The 20,249-nt window shown below is 61.2% G+C and overlaps 1 protein-coding gene across 2 annotated transcripts in view; it reads right to left on the bottom strand.

The window, feature by feature from the left end:
* The window catches only part of RALGDS (ral guanine nucleotide dissociation stimulator), a 46,968-nt gene extending 26,733 nt beyond the window's left edge, over positions 1 to 20,235 (bottom strand). The window contains exon 1 of one of the 2 annotated variants that reach the window (XM_085325311.1): positions 20,165 to 20,235. In XM_085325311.1, the coding sequence (XP_085181437.1) occupies positions 20,165 to 20,182 (18 nt within the window). In that variant the 5' untranslated portion in view covers positions 20,183 to 20,235. Of the gene's footprint in view, positions 1 to 11,040; positions 11,364 to 20,164 lie in introns of those variants that run through there. The other variant, XM_085325310.1, reaches the window with a different exon arrangement.
* Positions 20,236 to 20,249: the final 14 nt, after the last annotated feature.

The following is a 20,249-nucleotide window of genomic DNA, read 5'->3' as shown; positions in this document are numbered from 1 at the left end:
CGGCGCGGCACGGCACGGCACGGCACGGCGCGGCGCGGCCCGCCCGGTCCGAGCCCGGCAGCGGCCGAGGAGGCGCCGCCGACAGCGAACCGGTCCCGGGGGATGGGCGATGCGAGCTATAGCTGCGTACAGCACCCCTGCGGTTCGCGGGGGCCACTACCCCCCCCCCCAAAAAAAAATAAAGGGGGGGGCGGAGGTGATGGATCCTAATTTAAAGCGGCTCTGAGCCTCCAAGCAGATACTGAAATCGTGTAACGCAACTTTGTTTTCAGASGCAAAGAGAAACAGGCCAAACTGCCGGCCATCCATCGCTCCCCCCGCCGAGCACTGCGCGCTCGCGCCCTCCCCAGCTCCTCTCCTTCCCTCCCTCCTCACGCGCTGCCGATAACCGAAGCGCAGGGGCCGGGCAGCTGCTGCTGACACCACCAGAAACCAGGCTTTTACGCCTCAGCTCTCCRCCCAGCTGAAATAACACCGGACTGCCGGGGGCCTCGCAGGCCCGCGGCGCCCCGGCTGGCACGCCGGCTCCGGCAGGGCTCCGGCAGCTCCTGCCCGGGCAGCGAGGGAYGGGCAACGCTGCGAGCAACGCAACAGGCTTTAAATTTGCCGATTTACCAGGCCAGGAGGACGAACGAAGCCGTTGCGGGTTATTATCCCCGCTTGTCCAGACGGCAGAGGGACGGCGGGACTTCCACCGACCCAGCCCTGCACCCGGGCAGCTCCCTGGGCGAACGGGGATATTCCCGCCGGACTATCCCAAGGGATATTCTCGCGGAGGCGACGCTGGCTTTAGCGCCGCTGGCCCCAGCTCACCCCCGCGCTTACAGCTGCCGGGCGGAGGTGACGCCGCTCCGCAGCCGGGCGGCCGTGGACTCGTCTCGCGGCGGGGAAACCGCGCAACGCCGCGAGACGCGCTGCGAAACGAGTCCGGCCGCGTGCCTCGTCGCTCGGCCACGGAGAAATCGGAGCCGCCGCGTGACTTCTGGAGGAGGTCGGCGTTGCCTCTCCGGACCGCGAGGTCCCTGGGAGAGAGGCGGAGGTCTCTGGGTTCAGCACTCCGGGCAATGAAATTACGGCCCACAACTGGAATTGTTTGGCACTACCACAGTGCACATAATATATAAAAGCACTAATCATTTTCAGCTGGCAAAACCCCTAAAAAAAAAAAAACCACTCTGGCTTTGTTTGACCTCTACTGAAAGATGCAGCTCTAGTCGATGGGTAATTTTCACTGGTCTCTTGGTTGACCACTAGCGACAATTTCAGAGGAGAAACACTTTTGATAATGGATAATAAATAATATAAAGCAGGAAGCCAACTGCAAGGGCTTAAAAATAGCCAGCCAGTTTCCTTTCTCCTCTCCTGGGAACCTTCTSGGTCCAAAAAGCAAAACACTTAAAGCGGGGTCAGGAGCCCACCTTCAGGATGTTTGCTCAGCGTAGCTAACCCCAAACACTCAGCAATCATGAGCCTCTTGAAAACCGTGAGATTCAAAACAAATAACTTTTCAGGGCTTCTTATTTGCTTTTAAGCATAGAGCTGAAGGGGAACACTCAGATCACATTGTCAGGTTTTTCATCTACGAACATGAAGGTCTGGAGAATATCTAGAAGATGCCATTACTTTATACGCACATGACTCCAGGTGCAGTAGCTTTATGAAGATAATTAAYGATTGTGGGATTCATTAAATATATATAAATGTATACGCACACACACAAATACAAGATCATTTTTGACCTGGCAACTCAGAAAAAGTTTTTCACAACACACCRAGCGTTTTGCACTGACGTCAGCTGCAAACGTCCCGTTGGCTTTACCGGGCGCAGAAATAAAGCCCAGCACAGGAACTGAGTGCTGCGGGAAATCCCTCACTTTCTTTCCACCGCTTTGCAATCAGCACTGGGCTGAACGAACGCGAACCCACGCAGCCAACGCCAGAGCACCTCGAAACCACAGAYCTGCACCCCTCCGCCGCAGGCTCCTGGCCCCTGGCTCGGCCGCTCGGTAAATCAGGCAGAAGGGCCAACGGAGAGCGGCTTTTGCAGGCGAGCCGAGACCCGAGTCACCCGTCTCCAATGGAAACCGGTGCGTTTGACRTGGGAGTCGCAACCTGATCCGGCCTCCGCTCCGGGTCCTGGCACCAGGCAGGCTAGGAAATCACCGCCGCCCGCTCTAACGTGGCGGCGATAACGCTGCCCCGCGTTGCGGGGGCCGGGGAAGCCCTTTTCYGTGCTGCTAGTAAGGCACTTCGGAGGAAGAGTGCTACCGAGCGAAAAGAGTTGTTAATTAAGAGTCTGGCTGTTCGTTACTGCTTGCATCGAGTCCTAAAGCAGCTTCTCGGATATTCAGCTTTTGATGTGAAAGGTTTTCATTCCCACTGCCCCCGCCTCTCCAAAGCCCTGGCTCAGCTGAAAGACTTGATTATAAAAACGTTGATAATAATAATAAACCAGCACTACCTCTTCTGCTATTCCAGGATCAGGAAAAAAATAAAACTTGGAGCTTTTCTACGAAGGAAAAATGAAGTCCCTGCGCTGGCTGGCACAATCAGACCTCAGATCAGAGCATTTTTCCCCAAATTTGGGGAGCAACAACCACTGCCAGCCCTCACTCAGCCCGGCATTTCCGATCCTGGCCGGCCCAGCTCTGCCTCCAGGCTTTGGGCGTTTCTCGGGGCCGTTTCGCCGGCCCCGGGCAGCACCAGAAACRCTTTGTGCTGCCTCGCTCAGACCCCCTGGCGCTCGGTGCCCTTTCCGCTGCGGGGCACCCGCTGCCCCGCTGCGACACCGCGTCCTCCGCGGGCGCCTCCGGAGCAAGCGCCGTGCTCCTTTGGGAACGCCGCCCTCCGAGGCGTGCCCAAAGGCTAGCGCAGCACAGCACCCCCCTCCCGGCCACCCGCCGGCGGTCGGGGCTTGCCGGCGCCCAGCACGCGGCTTCGCCCGCGTTTCATCTCCCGCGGGCTCCCCACCACCAGCCCGGGCGACGCAGACTGCAGAGCCTGCAGGAATATTTCTACTCCGGTGCTTCTGCCGTCCCCTTTGCCGTGGTATCTGAGCATCCTCCATGAGAGCGGCGAGCGACAACATGAACCTTTGTTTGCCAGACTTGCTGACCTCTAAAACGCAGCAGAGCAAGGCCAGCACGGGGGGAGGAGGAATCGAGGCGGCTTTCAGGAAGCTGCTGACCACGGTGCGCTTTACGGGGGCATTTCTGGGGAAAGGCGCCCGACTCCTTAGCAGCAAAGGCAGCGCGGCTGCGTACAGCGCAGAGCGCATCGCTTTGAGGGGACAGGAATTACTCAGAAAGCCACGAGGCAAAGAACGCAGCCCCTAGCATTAAAATACACCCCAGAAAGCCCAAGCTAACAGGCGCGCTCCTGGGAAGAGCACCAAGCGACGCGGCAGCGTTTGGCAGGGCGCAGGCTCGCAGCCGGGGCGAGCGAGCGGGACGCTGTGCCCCCGGCAGCTTTGCTGTGCTGCGTCCCCGCAGCGAAGGGGAGTCCCGGTTTCAGCTTCTCCCACGTCCCAGCAAGCTCCACGCGCTCCAGACTCTGGCGTTTTTCCTTTCCACGTGCCGCAGAATTATAATTTTCAGCAGAGTGCAAGAGTTCAGCAGGCATCAAGGCTGCCGAAGGCTGATACGCCGCAGATGCACTGGAGCTCCTCTGGTAAAGACTATTATAATTTCTTGAGCTGTTCATCTTTAAAGGCAGCTTTTATCTCACTATCACCTTTCTGCTGGAATATTTCAGCCAGCTCTTTTAACCTAAGGTGACTGTAACCAAAAGGAAAAAAAAAGAAAAAAAAAAGGCAGGAAAAACATTTTTCTCCGTTGCTTAGCAATCAGTTTATAGCCACTTAATTCTCCCAGGTGCTCAGAGAGTCACTGTAGTACGTTTCCACGCTTGCATGCAAGGGTCTTCTGCACAGTAGCAGGGAAAAGAGAAATTACTGATTAAAAAAAAGAGGAGAAAGGTTACAAGGCCACCAAAATTGGCAAGGAAAGAAGGGAACGGGCGCAGCCCCTAAAGACACAAGACGCAACCCAGATCTGCTGAACGTTGGTGCCGTACGAGGTCCCGAGGGCGGCGGTTTCGGCAGCAGAGCGCCCCAAGGCGACAAGAGCCCCGCGGGCTGCAGTCGCCTCCCCGCAGCGCCCGCGGCCTACGGACACGCGTGCAACGAAGCCCGTCCGCCTTCGAGCTGCATCGCTTCCCAAAAGCRACCCTATAAACCTATAAAGGAATTTACAGGGCATAACTTAATCCTCTCTCTTCAGCCTTCAGAGCGAGGCACACGGTGGATTTTCTATACACGTGGCTATTCCTCCCTCCTGCACCTTCCTCTCACTCTGCTTGGCCAGGAGCAATAGCTGAATCTCTATTAAATAAGCAAAATCCGCACAGCAACGAGTGACGGGCATTGCCGAGGCCTGCGAGGTGCCGCCCCGCAGCAGCCCCCCGCCAGACCGAAGCACCAGGCAAGAGCAAACCCTGCCCGCGGCCGGGCCGGGCGGCTGCACGGAAAGGGAAAAATATATATATATATGTAATATATTTTATATATAAATATATATACACACACACAGAGCCAGGCTCCAGCTCCGCTCACCTTTCAAAAACACGTTCAAGGGCAGCGAGTGCATTTTCCCWGTGACAGTAATCAGCCAAAATGACACGTTTAGCTGAATCGCGTAAAAGGAGAATCTCGGAAACGAGAGGCTCTGGCTACCGATCGAGAGAAAAATCCCACCGGAGAGCGAAGAGCCGCTGCCGAGCGGGCGCCTCTCGTCACCCCGTTCGGGAAGGGCAGGATAGGTCTCGCGGCGAGCGCGGGTCCCGGCGGCTCCCGGCAACGTTTTCCTGCCGCTGGAACGAGGCGTCTGAGCCGGGCACGGGGCCGCGAGGCGGCTGGGACGCGGGACACGGCAGCACCGACGCATCGCCCGAGGCTGAACCGCGGCCGGGGCCCGGGTTAGGTGCGGAACCGACGGGGGCTGCAAGCTGCAGCGCCAAATCCGTCCGAAAAGCTACATACTGCTGCTAGCGGGATAAAACAGGCTAGGTTTAACGCAGAGTTACTCAGTGCAGGAACAAAATGCGATAGATTTAAATACCAGATCCTGACAGTAAGCGAAGCAACAGTACAGTGCATCAACACCACGGGTAAATAACTGAGGTGACTTAAATAAGAGATCCGGTTCCCCCATTAACGGGGGACACGGGAGAGGACGTCCCGGCACCGGCCCCGTATCGACTCCAGCGGGACAAGCGCCAGGGCAAGCGCGCCTCCGGACGCGGGCACGGCGGAAAGCYGCCGGGAAGCTGCCTCGGCCCGAAGCGAGGAGCGAAACCTCGGCGCCGGGCTCCAGCGGACGGAAAAGGTGACGTGACCTAAAGGGAGCGGCTGGGAGAGGCGGCGGCAGGCCCGGAGCGAGCGGCTCCGGCGCGAGGAGCTCCAGCGCGGGCAGGCCGGGAGACGCGGCAAAGGATGTTTAAAACACTTATTTCCCCCTCGGTAACGAGCGCTTTGAAAGGTTTCCGCTCGGCATTGTGTTAGAAAGGGAAGTTATTTCAGAGCGTCTCTCCGCGGCCAGCAAACCTCTTTTGGTGCTGGGTGTTGGCGGGGAGGAGCGGCGGTCCTCCAAACGACGCCGCACGCGGTGGCCCCGGGCCAGGCCTCCCTCGCGGCCCCCGCCGAGCCGTGCCGTGCCGAGCYGYGCCGAGCCGCGCCGCCGACCTTCCCCGTTTTCACCTCGAGTTGCATGATTTATGCTGCTTTTCCTTAAACGCTTGGCTCCAGGGATCACGTTGAGTGCCGGAGAAYTTCAGTTTTCATTAAAATAAAAAGGTCACCCTGTGAGCACTGAAACTACTTCTGTCCCGTTTCCGAGGGTTTTGCGTCTTGAAGCAGTCTGGGGTGCCTAAAAATGTACGAACTGAGAACGAAAATGTTTTTGYGGTTAAAGTGTTTGTAAGAAGCATCTCCCACGTGGATTTTCTGGTGTCTAATAATACATGAACTCATGCTACAGATGTTTTGAGGCCTTTATAGGATTTTTCTTTGCCCCCCTCTGCTCAACCATCTAGTTGCATCRTATCTGCACCAGCTTAATTATCTGCGAAACCTCTGCCGAACGTGGGCGAAGCAGGCCAGCAGGTTCAGAAGCCCCGTGGGGCGAGAGGACGCAGGCAGGCAGACACCGCGAGCGCTTCAGCCTCACTTCGGCAGAAAAGGGGGTTTTACGAATTCTTTTTTTTTTTTTTACCCCTCCCATAACTGCAGGGAAAAGCTGGAATCCGAGCCCCGAGCGTCGGACGGGTGCAGGGTCAGCGGCGAGCGAAGGAAGCTGCTCGTCAAGCCGGGGCCGGTGGGACTTGCAGACCAGCAGGGCAGTGGGAAATTCAGGCTGGCTGCGTTTCCTGGGCCGCAGCGTTGGATCCCCCATTGCTAAGGCTGCAGCCAGCTGCTGCCGAGACCCTCGCGCCGTCCAGCCCGAACGGCCCCTGCACGGCTCCCGGTCGAGGCCTCGTCCCGCCAGCGCCGTCGAACGCGAGCCGCAGCGCGCTTTGGGCAGATGGTAACCGCCGACGAGGTGGGACCGGGGGTTCCCTGTCCCCGGGCTGCCAGGAGGAGCTCCGAGGGTGCGGAGGGGCCCGGCCGAAGGCGCTGCCGCGTCCCGAGCACCGGCCAAAGGAGCTGGGGGAGAAGCGAGGAGCAGCGCGGGCGCCCGGGAGACGCCTGCAACAGCCTGAGTCGGGTGACTCACGAACGACAAGGAAGCCTCCAGACCCAGATAACCTTTGGGGCTCCTAATTTCAAGACTTCATTTTCAGGCGGAGGAAATTTCTCACCACAGAGCCACGGAAGAGTGCTGGCTCGGGACGCCCGAAACCTCGGCCGGGGGCCCCAGCACCACGCCGGGCAGGCACGAGCCGGCAGTCAAAAATACAAAATATCACCAGTTCCAGCCGACCCAAACCACCAGACTGTGGTGGTCCCTYGCATTACCGCGTCGGCGCGCGACGACAGCTCGAACCGTCCCTGCGCCGGGCGCGCGGGGCTGAAGAAACACCCCCCCAGGGCTGGGACGGAGACGTTTCTTTCAGCGACGTTAATACCGAAAACGTGCCGTTAAAAGCCTTGCGCTGGGGGACGCCAACACGCAGCGAGACCCGGGGCCACGCCGGCTGTGCCGGAGCCCCGCTCCGCGGCGTGACGCGCGGGGACGGACGACGGGGAACCGCGCGGCCAGGCGCTCGGCGGCCCCGCGAGGAGCGCCTCGCCTTGCACGAGCCGAGGATCCGGCACGCGGCGTTTCACCCAATTTTCTTCGCAATTTCTGGTCTGCAGCTAGTGCTAACAAGCGTGGCTGTGACGAGATCACTTATAAAAACACCCCRAAAGCAGATAGACCGAACAATTACCGGAAACGTCAGCTCCTTCGCCCTCGCAATACACGGAAAGCTAGCGCGGCTTTAATCGCACCCATCGCTCTTTCCCAGCGGCGGCGAGGGCTGCTCCGTCGCTTCCCGCTCCGGCCGGCGCCGGGAAGGGCCGAGCAGCGGCACGCACGCACGCACGCAGCTCTCCGCCACCATAACTCTTTCCCCCCACCGCTTCGGCCCGGGGTAAACGCTCAGTTTTAAGGCGAGCTCCGCGACGCTTCTCCGTCCGCCGAGGCGAACGAACCGCCTCCGGCACGGGGGCACCGGTGCGGACGGGGGGGCCGAGAGCGCGCCGGAGGGGCTCCGCTCCGCGCGCGGGGGATCCCGAGGCTCCGCAGCGCTCCGGGATTCTCGTCCTCGAGGTCGAGGAACGAACCCAATTTGGGCGGCTTTTCCCATAGTTTCTAGCCGCCTCTGAAGACGCGGAGCGATGATTCACCCGAGGGGGAGGGAGAGTTTGGCCGAGGGTAAGGATAGAGGGATTTGTTGTTTTCGACTGCAGTCGTGGCCAGGAAACGGTCCCGGCTCTGGTTTTCAGCTCCTCCCTCTCGATAACATCTACCGTGCGGAGGCAGTGGAAAAGAAACAGCCTTCGACGTAAACACGACGGAGCCCTCGCTTCGCGGCGGGGCCGCCGGCAGCGGCGGGCTCACGTGCCCGCTCGGCGCGCAGCGATGCCGGCGCCGGACCCCGCGCCGCTCAGCCCCCCCGGTTAGAAGTTTTTCTTCCCCGCGCCGGAGGACGATGTTAAGCTCAAGGTGGCTGGGCTGCAGTCAGCTACCACACTTAAAGCTCAGCTGAACACGGGTCCTGAAGACGGCAGGGAACAACCTCGCGYCACGGCAAACCTGGGAACCGATCGCTTGTTCCCATCTCCGGCTCCTCCGCGCCCGGTGCTAAGGTCAAACTAAGCTTTTATCTTCTCCTATGTGCTAGCGTGCTGGGAAAAAATAATAATAATATTAGAGGAATAAATTAGCATGTGAAATGTAATTTAACTAATTAGCCCACTGGAGTGGAAAACATTTGCTAACTGCTTTGAAGTCAAACTTACTGCACGTAGGAGGACGTCGCAGGGGAGGAGAAACGGAGGTGCGAGAGCGCCCGGCCGGCGTCCGAACGGCAAGAGCCTGAGCCCGGGCTCCGCCAGCGCTCCGCTCCCTTTGGACAGCGGATAACTCCTCATCGCCGCTTCCCGGGCGCGGGAGAGAGGGGTAACTGCACGGCGCCTCGCTCTGCGACCCGAGGCCGGGCAGCAGCGACGCGCYGGGCCCGTGCCGGGCGGCACCGTCCCCACCAGCCCCGCAGCTCTGGCTCTATCCGAGAGCGGATATTGCCAATTAAGCTGACAAAACAGCGCACCATAAAGCTCCATCACACTGGGGAACTGCCCAAGATGCCACAAAAAGCCGTTATATCACTTGCAACAGTCCATTCATTGATTTCCCCATCTCCCAGATATAGAAACTGTTGCTCTTTTATTAGCAAAGCTTTGGAAATCCCTCCCCATAATAGCAAGAGAGGCTCTCCGGGAAATTTTGCAATTGCTCCGGCTGAATTATGAAACGGAGGGACGGAGAGCGCCGCTGGAGCGGAGGCGCAGCAGGCTGCAGCTCCGTCCCCTAGCACGTCCCCAGCTYGAGCGCTTCTTCGCTCTCTCCCTGTCGGAAGGGATTTCTGGCGTCGGGAAACGGAGGCCCTCATCTCYGATTAGAGCTTCCTCGGGGCGCCGGCCCCCGCACGTGCCCGCCTAACAGGGTTCCCACGCTCCTCCAAGCCGCCGCGGCAGCAGCAGGCGGCTCGCGAGCCTGAACCTGCTTAATTCCGGGGGGGGGGAATGGCAGCACGCCTCCCCCCCCCCGGCCCGGCGGAGACCAGAAGCGCGGGTGAGAGGGGAGGCGCTCTGCCCCGCGCGGGAAGCGGAGTTTCCCCGTTGCTCCGCGGAGAGAAGCGCTGCTCCGGACTTCCCCCGTGGAGTTTCCCCCGCGGCGGGCGTTTCGCCAGCAGGATGAGGCCCGAGCCCGAGCCGCGGCGGGAACGGGGGTGCTGGAAGGAAGCCTGCGCTCACCGCGTGATCTCATGGCAGCTCGAGTTTCCATAGGAAAACGCTAACCCCTTCCGTCCTCCGCGGAGGAGCAAACGCCCCRGCCGCGGCGCGAGGGCTGCGCGGGGACGTCCTGCCGACGGTGCCGACGGTACCGACGCCCCGCGGCGAGGCAGCGCCCACAGCTCCGGAGGTGGTGGTGGCGTGTGTGGGGGGGGGACATAAAAACAACAGCAAAAAAACACAAAACAAAAATCTGAAACTAACCTAAAACAGAGCGCGCAACGCCCTAAAAATTGTTTTGCCTTTCTGCAACAGAGCGCGCAGCGAGGTCGGCACGCGGGGGCYGCCGCCAGCGCCCCGGCCGCGCTCGTCGCGGGCTCTTCCCCAGCCGCGGCGCAGGCAGCCGCCTCCGCGGCGGGCTCCGGGACCGCTGCCGGGGAGCGGGGCCGCGAAATGCAGGAGGCTCCCGGCAAGGCGCCGTTCCCTGCTCACCGCCCCGCCGGGATCCGACACGGCCCCGCGCGAAATCCTCTCCTCCAAGGGAAGGGAGCGCGTTCCTGTTTGTCATTTCAGCTCTTTAAACGTATAGATAACGGTTAAGAGAAGGAAACACTAAGCGTGATATATTAATTGCTCACCATCAAGAAAATTCAGATTTAAGGCCCCTGCAGTGACTGTACAAGCACTGAACACACACAGCAAGAACACGAGCTTCCCCTGCTCTGAAATCAAAGGAAGTTTTGCCTCAAATTTCAACAGAGCCTGGATCACATCCAAACTCCTCGCACAGCGGGGCACTCATCGTTCAGCCCAGGTGCCCCCCACACGCCTCTGGAAAGCATTGCCCCTGTTTCAGGTTGTTCGGTAGCTTTACTGCGCGGTCCCTTCTTGCACAGTCAGCTTTGTGGTGTATTTCTGCGAGGGGCAGAGTTAAGGTGACAACAGGAACCTCCACCGCGTCCCTCACCGGAGCGCATCTCCACATCTCTGCCCCACTGCTGCAGCCAGCAAGAATTTTTGCTTCATGGACCAAATCCTACGTTGCTGCAGCTGCAACACAGCAGCAGGGAGCAGGGTCCAAGCCTRGGTGAAGCAGCGAGAGCTGGCAAGACAGCGGCCGAGGCGGGTGCAGAGTTCAGCCTTGCAGCCGAATCTGCCTCTGGACCTTTCCCACCCGGCAGCCACCCCAGGACGGCGGCGACACCACGTGCACGCGCAGCAAACGCTCCCTCTTGCACCAAGCGACACCACCAGTCTCTTAGCACTGAGGAACGCTTCCCCTCCCTCCCAAACTCCTCCTTTCATTCTGCTGCTCTGGRTTTTGCAAGTGCAAGACGCAGTCTGCCTCCAAATGCATCGCTTCGGAGAGGAAGCCGTCACATCTGGAGGCGGCGCCGGCTCGCGGCACCTTCAACTTTGCCAGAACTTCACCACCACCAGCATGGCGCYGGGGTGGGGTCGCGGCACCTCTCTGCCGCCCCTCGCACGCCCACCCTGTCCCCCGCGCCGAAAAGCGGCTGGCAGCTCGCTCGCCTCCCACTTACATCGTCATCCTGCACGCTCAGGGGGATATCCAACATGCACATCTGCACGGGCTGCACCAGAGCCTTCTGCACGTTGAACAAAGGTTTCGCCTCCATCTTCCCGGGCACGGAGGGGCTGCTCATCCTCCCGCTCGCCGCCGCCGCTCCTCTTCCAGGAGGAGGTCCAGCCCCGGCGGCCAAGCAGATTGGAGAGCTCTCGCTGCTCAATTTCGTCGGCACATCTTGCCAGCAGCTGCTGCTTCTGCTGCTCCGAGACGTCTTATTTCCTTCCTTGCAAATCAAAGAGCGGCAAGGAGCCGCACCAAGAGGCTGTGTGTGCGCGCGTGTGAGCAAGCGCGTGCCTGCGTGCGAGCAGCCAGCAGCGCTCCCGAGGTCTGCGAAACAGCCCTTTGCGAGCGTGCCACGGCACGCCGCCCCCCCCCCCAGCCTCTCCTCCCCTCTCCCGGGGCAGCCTCGGAGGCCGGCTCCGGCGGCCGCGCTGCACCGGCGCGAGGCCGTCAGCCTCATCGGCATGCACGGCACTCGCGCAGCCCGCGCATTGTCTCGGAGGCACAACAGGTCCTGCCTGCTGCTGCCTTCCGATTACGATCAAACCGCGTCTGCGGCAGCCACGGCGTTTCCCTCTGGCTGCTGTGGCGGGCAGAGCTGGAAGGATGACAGGGCGCGTGTGTGTGCGCGAGACGGAGCACGAACGCGCGTAGCCGGAGCCTCCCCTTCTCCTCCCTTCCCTCCTTCCAGCCCTGCTTTGCATCGTTAAGGCAGTCTCGGGCAAACGCCTTCCTATGCTCCGCAGACCGCAGCGAGGYTTGAATAATTCACGTGCGGAGAGCGCCTGCGAACCCTACGGCTCTGCAAGAGCGGCGCCACACGAGAGGTGAATGTTGGTGAACGTCTTGCTCGCGGGTCGGTTCTGCACGAGAAGCGCCACCCAGGYGAGGCAGGCGCCGGCTGCCGCGCCAGCGTCGCGTCCTTGCTGCCTGCCGTCGGGGCTCGGCGCCGTCCCAAAACGCCCGGGCGCGGGACCACAGCGGGGCCCGGCCCTTTGCGGGAGAAACGCGAGCGCGCTGCGGGAGCCACAGCTAACGGACGAGCCAGACCGAGACCAGGCAGGGACAAAGCAACTGTAAATAATTTTTTACCTGCAAATTGGGCAAAAGTTTCRACCACCAGCGGAGAAAAGGCTTTTGAACGGCTCCCCGTCAGAAAAGGGCAGGCAAACCAGACCAGCAGTCTGAAAACCGCGCTCCGGCAGCTCACACGACGCTACACGACACGTGTACCGGGACCCAGGACGTCCCCGCAGACCTGATCCCCCCCAGGTCACCCCCCCATCGGGAGTCRGGCGAGGAGCCGTCCCTACGGGAGAGCGCGACGGCACGCGGGCGCTCTCTCCCGGGCCAGCTCCCGGCTCCGGCCCGGCAGCGTTTCGGGGAGCGCCGGGCCTTCCCGCGCCMGCGGGAGAGAGCCACAGCGCGGGAAACCCCCGGCACGGAGCCACCGCGCCACGGCGCGCGTTACGTTCTGGTAACTCCACCGATCCCTGTTCCCGTAGACGACGGTCCCACGCTTCRTGCTGCCGTCACCAGTGATGAAATTTGCTCCCAGCGTGGGCAGGACCTCGGGCTGCAGGAAAGGTGATTCAAACCCKAGCCCGAGCCGTAGCTCCAGGACACTCGACCTTCCCCCGAGAGCACCCAGCTGAACGTGCCCCTCCAGCAGCAGCTTTCCAGTAACAAGCTGGGCTTTGCCAGCCCGGCGTTGCACCTGCCAACGAGCAAGCGCCTGCATAAGTGATTGCACCAGCACCCTGAGATGGGCACAGATCTTCGAGGACCATGGTAGTCGGGAAGCCACCGTGCTGGTGCTGAGCTTTCCCACGGGAACAGAAGTCTCGGCACAGGAGGTGGGGAAGTCTTCTGCAGAAGTCCCGTCTGCCCGGCTCTGCCGGTCTCCCCCGGACCCTGTGGTCACCACAAGGGAGGGACAGCAGAGGTTGCTACATGCTTTTGGCGTGGGCCCAGGCTCTGCTCTGCTGGGGCCCAGAGACCTCCCACCACAAAGATGCCAAAGCGATAACCCTTCTGGAAAAGTCACAAGCCACRCAGGAAGACCGCAAAGGAAGACAAAACTTCAAAGTCCCAGGAGAGGCCAGCGCCAATGGGAGCAGAGGAACCACCAGCACAAACAGGTTGGATGAAGGAATGACCACTCAGGAGAACCAGCTCAAACCAACAGCCACAGGTCGCTGTGGACAGAGGGCTGACGGCACRCAAAGGCGTGCTGTGCCTGGAAGGCTGAAGCCCAACCACCGAGATGCTGTTGGTGTTCATGTCACCTCAGAGCTGGTGTGAAACCTCCCCAGGCCTCCTCACCAGGAGCCAAGTCTCGCACATTCACCCACCAGCTCTCCCAGAGACTTGCACGAAAGCCACCGGCAAACACAGCAGCCCCTCAACAAAAGTCTGCAAGGTGGCTTCGAGGAATTTCTCATCCAGAGACTTTCAGCAGCTGCAGTAGGCAAAGCTCCCCCAGCATCAAGCCCCCGGCAGGGCGATGCCGCAGGCACTTCTGAACGGGGGCTTCACCCCACCCGCCGCCCCTGGCTGGCACGAGCGGAAACTGCGTGCTGTGAGCCGGGATCCTCCAGCGACAGCAAAGCACCCTAAACGCACAACCGTGGAGGTAACAGAAAACCCATCGCCCCAGGCAAAGGACACGGGGCAGCCCCCAGCCCGGGTCGGAGGAGGAACCTCCCCCCGGAGTCACTTTGCCCCAGCTGCCACTTCTGGCAGGGAGGGAAAGCCCTGCGCTGCCGCTGATGCCTCCCCGTCTCATTTCACACGAGCTTTATTGTTTCCTGCAGATCCAGCTGAGCAGATAAAACCCATCAGGAGACCTCGCTGCTTAGCAACCATTACTGGGAAAACTGTTTTCCAGTACGAGCCTTGGCAGGAGCAGAGCAACTGCAGGGCAAATAAACCGTGACCCCTGCGCTGGATGCAGCCYGCTCCCAACCCGACGAGGGGACCCGAAGGCGCATCCGCGCCGTAACGTCTTTGCGAGCATGTTGTTTCGGGCACACCGCGATGGACGACAACTGAATCTTTGCGTAGGCGGATGCGAGATTCGGTGGCGAATCYGCAGGCACGTGGAGTCTGGTGCCCGGCACGGCTGCGATGGCGTAAACGGAAACCTGGCGGCCAACCTCTCCCACCGCGCAGATCATTGCCTGCATCAAGTGACTCGCTCACGGGGGCCAAAACCCACCCGCGTCCAGCCGACTCCAGCGCCTGATGAAATCCAGCATCAAAGGCTTCCACRAAATTAAAGAAATCCCACAGCAAAACACAATAGCGTATTTGTTTTTTGAAGGAAACCGCAACTCCAGGCATTGTCTGCAAGGCCAAACGTCGCCGCATCCTGCGCGCGCGCGGGAACGCCACGCTGGGGAGAAACGATGCAAAAACCAACTGGTTTATTTTCACTGTGCAACGCTGAGAGAAAAGCAAGGAGGAAACAAAACAGCATGAGGAGCACAAGGCAAATGGAAAATCCCTACAGTTCTTCCCCTTTGATACTCACCAGTAGCAGAAAGAGGAAATCTGCTTTGGAAAACACAGAAATCCCAACCTGCAAGCATCCCTCTGAAGCAAGCCGGCGGGGCGGGTCGAGAAGGGCCTGCAGAGGCCCAAAGATGCACGTGGCTGCCTAGCAGGAGCAGCAGGAGAGCAYGAGCAAGGAGGATGCCTATTTCTCCGCGAAAATCAAAGGCAGCTTGGTATCYAGCTCAAAGGTGCTTCTGCACACCCCAGCAGACATCCGTCTGTCTTGTCCCAAATACGTTACGAGAACAAATCCCACTGATCTTTAACGCCTAGGGATCGCTTCTGGAATTCCCCATCGAGGCACATCGACCCCGGAGCTCAGGACATCTCCGCGGCTTCCCGCTGCRGCGCGGAAAGCGAGGACGCGCCGCCCCTCGTGCCGCGCTCGGCCCGTGCCGAGCAAATTCCCGGGCTCCCTCCAACAGCCACGTAGGCAAAACTAATTCGGCACCGAGCCCTGGCGGAGCGCGAGACGGCCTTTCGGACACGTGCAGAGCACCAACCACCCACGCAAAGCGACAGCTAACAAGCATCAAGAGGGAGGAAAACCAGTTTTCCCTTCGGGTCACGAGGCAGCGGGCGTTCAGCAGCTCCTCCGCTTTCGGCAGGAACCTGCCGCGCCAGCAGCCCCCCCTCCACCCCGGGGGGCCTTTCTGCAGCCCCTCGGGCCCTTCCCAGCGCCCAGCACGGCCGCCTAGCGCCCGCACGCTGCAAGTCGGATGAGACCCGGCCCCGGAGGCCGCCCACTCGTTTCCGTTGCCTAACGACAGGAAAGCTTTATAATCCTATTAACTAAACACCCTTCCAGGCAGCCCCGGGAGCAGCGCGGGGAGGGGGCTCCTACGAAGCCACCCAGCCCAGCGCCCGCTTCCCCCGCGTTTGGGGATTTCCTGGAGCRGGGCTGCGACACCCGTCGGAGCTGGCAGCAAGCTCCCGGCGGCAGATCCCCGGCCCCGTCTGTGCAGGAGCGAGGCAGCCTTGCACTGGTGCCCCTAGATGCAAGTTTGCAGGATTTGGTCCCTGAAATACTGGAAAATGTCGCTTAATCTCCCCCAAAACATCACCGCCCTGTTCGTACTTATAGAAGTTTCCTGTCAAAAAAGGTGCCGCTTTAGCCAAAGATCTAAACATCTCATGGGAGCACGTGAACTTCACTGCCACTTCCTAAGGAAAAAGGATATATTTCAAAGTCTTTCCACTTGCAAGACGCTTCAAGATCGTATCTGTCCGCCTGGGTTGTGATGACAGCCAACGCGAAAAATCTCCGGCTTGCACAGGATGTAAAAGCCTGTTTTTTCCGCCAGCCCCAGGGACCCTGGAGCCGCGTGGAAATGCCACGTGGGAAGGGAAGAGCCCCCCAGGAGAGGCTGCTGAGCGACAGGCTGGGATGGGGAGGCCGTGGGGCCGGAGAGGCGGCGGGACGGGGCGCCTGGTCTCACCCGGAGCCCCCCCGGCCCAGCTTCCCACGCGGCAGGAAGGCAGATCGGCAGAAACGCGCATCCTCCAGATGCTGGAAGTGTTTATCAGCGTCTTCCCCCCCCCCCGCCCCGCCGCCCCGCTCGCCACTGCGCGTTGCCGGGCCTCCTATTTCGCACCGCGGGCTGCCGAGGGTCGCCAAGGGCCGGCGGGCTGCTCGCGAAAGGACTGCACCTCCGCGGCCTCCCGGCCCCTTTTGCTCGGCCGGCTACTTTCCGAGGTGGTTTCCTGCCCCCGGGGATTTACAGCGAGGGAGTGGGAAGCGGATTGGGACCCCGTAGAGGAAGAAAGAGGCAGAGAAAAAATGGATGTCCTGAGAAACCCAGAGGGTCCCATCCAGACTCTGCTTTTATAGACCCGCCTGAGCAAGGCAAAGGGCAACRTCAGCCGGCACGCGCCCTCGGGGCGCCACGACCGGGCTCGCGCGGCCGCGCTGCGAGCGCCAGCGCGTCTCTGCAAACGTTGCCTTTGACCCACGGCCAAATCTTACAGTACGGGGGAAAATCGTCGAAGAAAGCAAACGTCTGGTACCCAGCAGGGAGCCCGCTCCGCGGGCGCTGGGCRCCGGGGTGCAGCCACAGCCAGGGCCGCTTGGGAGCCAAACGGACCCCAAGAAACCACTCAACAAAAAGCGCAAATTCCCAGGGAAAAMAGGTGGGTGAAATCCTGCCGGGCGTCACGAGGGCTGGACGCCGGGAACCAAAGCAGGGGAACCGGCCACGGGTCGGGAGCTGCGGCAGGGCCACGCTGCCTTCGCCCRCGCGTTTAAACGCTGCTGCACGAGCACCGGCAGCAGAGACGCGGCAGGAAAGGCACCTCTCCAGGGACGGCCGGGACGGGAGCTCCAGGAAGAGCCGGGGGACGGGCTCCCTGGGAGCCGGCTCCAAAGGGAGCCCTGAACGGAGGCCTTCTCCAGGCAGGAGGGACGCAGCGGCTGCCGTGGCCTTGCTGAGGTCTCGCCGAGGCTTCGGGATCGCGCCTCCCGTCTCCCGGGAYGGAGCGCCTTGGCGTTAATCATCGGCGCCCGCCACGGCGCGGCTCCYGCGCAGGAGCCCGGCTCCGGAGCGCCCGCGCTGCCCCTGCTCCGCTCGCCGCTGACCCCAGCGCGGCCGAGGAAGGAGCCGACAATTCGCCGCGCAAACAACAGTGCCATCTGCCGCGCGGCCCGGCCCCCGGGGCCGCGGACCGCCGCCGGCTCGCGCGGGGAAAGCGAGCGGCAGCACGACGGGGGAGAGCAGGGCACGGAGGGCCCCCCGGCCCCGCTTAGCGACACGCACGCGAGTTTGAGGAAGAAGCAAACCCGCTGGCAAAGCCAGGCGAACCCCTCCCCTGCCCCGGTAGCCCCTGCGCGGGAGCAAGGCAGGCGGAAAAGCAGGCAGCCCCCCATCCCCAGCAAGCCTTGGCGAGCCAGGCGACACTCTCACAAGTTGTTCCTTTGGAAAAAACAAAAGGAAAGGAGGAAAAAAAAAAAAAAAAAACAGATCCTGGCCCCTAGCTACTGCACGCTTCCACATATGCTTTGCCATCCTCCCATCCCAGGGAAACTCCCGGTGCAGGGGGGTCAGCTGAAAGCACAGCATCAGCCTAAGGGAGCTGATTTCAGTTTCTCACGCCTCCAGCCTCAGCGGCTGTGGGCCGCTGCAAATTAACAACCTTCACTCCCTAAATAACGGCGATTTGGTGGCAGCTGAAGCGGTTCCTCTGCATACGGGGCCTGGAAAGCACACTGGCAGCCTCCGAGAGATGCGTGTTGCTACAGCAATGGGAAAGGCACCCGAAGCTTTATCCAGCATTAACAGATAGTGCAAGCTGCTTTTAAGATTACCCCCACGAGACCAGGGCCCCTGCTTCTCACGGTCCGATCGCCACGCGCTGCGTGGGGCACGGCACAGTGGAAACGCTGGGAAGCACTGGATGAAACACAATCCCAAAGACGCCCAGAGAAAGCCGAGTCCCCCCAAAACACCTCCTCCCTTTCCTCGCCGTAAAGAGACCTCGCAGAGCAAACCGACCCCGAAGGAGAGACACTGCACTGAGCTAGCGGGTGTCAGATCAGCCATTAGAGTCACGGAGAGCAGAGAGTCGTTCCGGAGCCTGCAGCAGGCGCTGCATCCTCGGAAGCAACCGCTTCGTGTCCAACATGCCCTGTCCRCACGCACGCACACGCGGGAGCTCCGGATGGAGCAGCCGAACCGCGCCGGGCAGCGACTCGCGTCTCCCGCCAGCTCCCTCCCGGACCCTGCTGCCAGCTGGACTCCTGCTTCCGGAGCACTTGTTGCCAGCTTGCCTCGGTGCCGCGGCAAAGCGCCTCTCGCACCACCAGGAGTTAACTTCAGAGTYGCTTCAGACACGGCTCCCTTCTCCGCCTCCGCTCAGACTGCAAGACAGACACCAATATCAACTCGTTTGCAGCCCTGCTCACCTGCACACAAGGTCCTTGTGGCCAGCTGACACACAGCCGGCCCTGAAACCACCCCTGCAACAGCCCCCCCTTCCCGAGCCCCAGCCGCCRGCCAGGGGGGCGAGAGGACAGTTTTGTCACCAGCTCCAGGGGTCTTGTTTTGGGATGGAAGGCCCCATCTGCTCACGTGCACGTTTCAGTTTTAAAAGCACATCATCAGTCTAAAATTTACACGAACCTTTTCTTTCACGTGTCACGACACCCTGAATAACACCTGCAGCACTTAGATCAGAGATGAAAAAAACCCTCCTTGTTTGCTCAGCTTATTGACTTTGCAGCACTCRGTTTTCCCAGTTGTTTGTGTGGGTCTTTCCCTTAGCAACCAAGGAGAGAAACATTTAYGAGGCACGAAAAATGTAGCTGCGCAGCCATAAGAACTGGCAGGGTGCGGCTGCGGGTGCAGCTGGAAATTCCTCTTAACTGGGAGTCTGAGACACAACTGGCCTTTGACACACGGCACCCCTGAAACCACCACGYAGCTCATCCTCTTCAAAGAGGATGCGCAAAGGGAGCCAGGACTTCACCTTTGACRCCCTCGGCACTGCCCACGCGCGGCTCGCAACGAATGCCTCTGCAAGCCTCAGTTTACCCACGCAGAAAACAGAGGCCGCGTAACCACGAACGGGGAAGGGGAGGCTGGAGCTGCGCCCTCACCACGCAGCACTCCGTAGGAACGCAACGCGCAGCGCCTGGCGGAAGAGATGCAGCAGGGAGAGCGAACTCCTGCACRTCTTTTTTCCAAGCTTTACACCTGTGCTCTTCTCCATCTCCAGCACTCGGCCAGACTGGTCTCCCCAGTCCACAACCGGGGCAGCAGAGCGACCTTGTTCAAGGTGACACCCCGATCCCCGGCAGGGCCAAGAACCGAACCCCACTATTTCAGCTGCCAGCCCCCATTTCCAAAGAGAAAAGCCACAACCCAAACCGCACTAGCTCCTGCCACAACACTCACCCCTCCACAGAGCTAATTTCGCTTTTGCTTACAGGTCCAGATCAAGGCAAACGAGGCCCGGACTAAATGGACCCGTTTGGTGTGCAAGGAGGCACCGTACGCACATTTTTCCAGTCCAAAAATGGATCTCAACTCRCTTTTCCATCACAGGATCAGCCCTTCCCGCTGTTCGCCCCCGCGGGCTGGCAGGGGCCGGCAGCGCCCGCTTCCCTTCCCGCCGCCCCCGCGGGACCCCGTCCCCCCGGCTGACCGACCCGGTGCCTTTGCCTCACCCTGCCTGAAAGCTGCGGCGGGGTTGGGGGCGCAGAGCCCCCGCCCGCTCGGTCCCGTTCAGTTAAACGCGGCCCCGCAGATACACGGGGCAGGGGCAGGRACCCGCCGTGCCCGCGGAGCCGGCCGGACCCTGCGCCGAACCGTCCCGTTTTCACCCCAAATCCTTCGGCCCCGCTTCCGCGGCGCCCCCCCGTCCCGTCCCCGGAGGGGCTCGGCCAACAGGAGCCCCCCGAGGCCGCCAGGRCCCCGCGGACGCGGCCCGAGGCGCGGAGCGGCGCGGTGATCGGCACCTTCGCCCCGGGCAAGCGCTGCGGGCCGGGGGGGGGGGCAAGGCGCGGGGGGAAGCGCGCAGCTCACCTGGGTGTCGATCATCATCGTGCCCCGCGCATAGCCTCCGCGGGCCGCGCAGCGAGGGCCGCTCCGCGGGGCCCGGCTCAGCGCG

The sequence above is a fragment of the Rhea americana genome, unplaced genomic scaffold (assembly GCF_003343005.1).
Source record: "Rhea americana isolate MKP2758 unplaced genomic scaffold, rheAme1 scaffold_97, whole genome shotgun sequence".
Taxonomy (NCBI): domain Eukaryota; kingdom Metazoa; phylum Chordata; class Aves; order Rheiformes; family Rheidae; genus Rhea; species Rhea americana.
The sequence above is the reverse complement of the archived record's forward strand: the minus strand, read 5'-3'. Positions and strand labels throughout refer to the sequence as shown.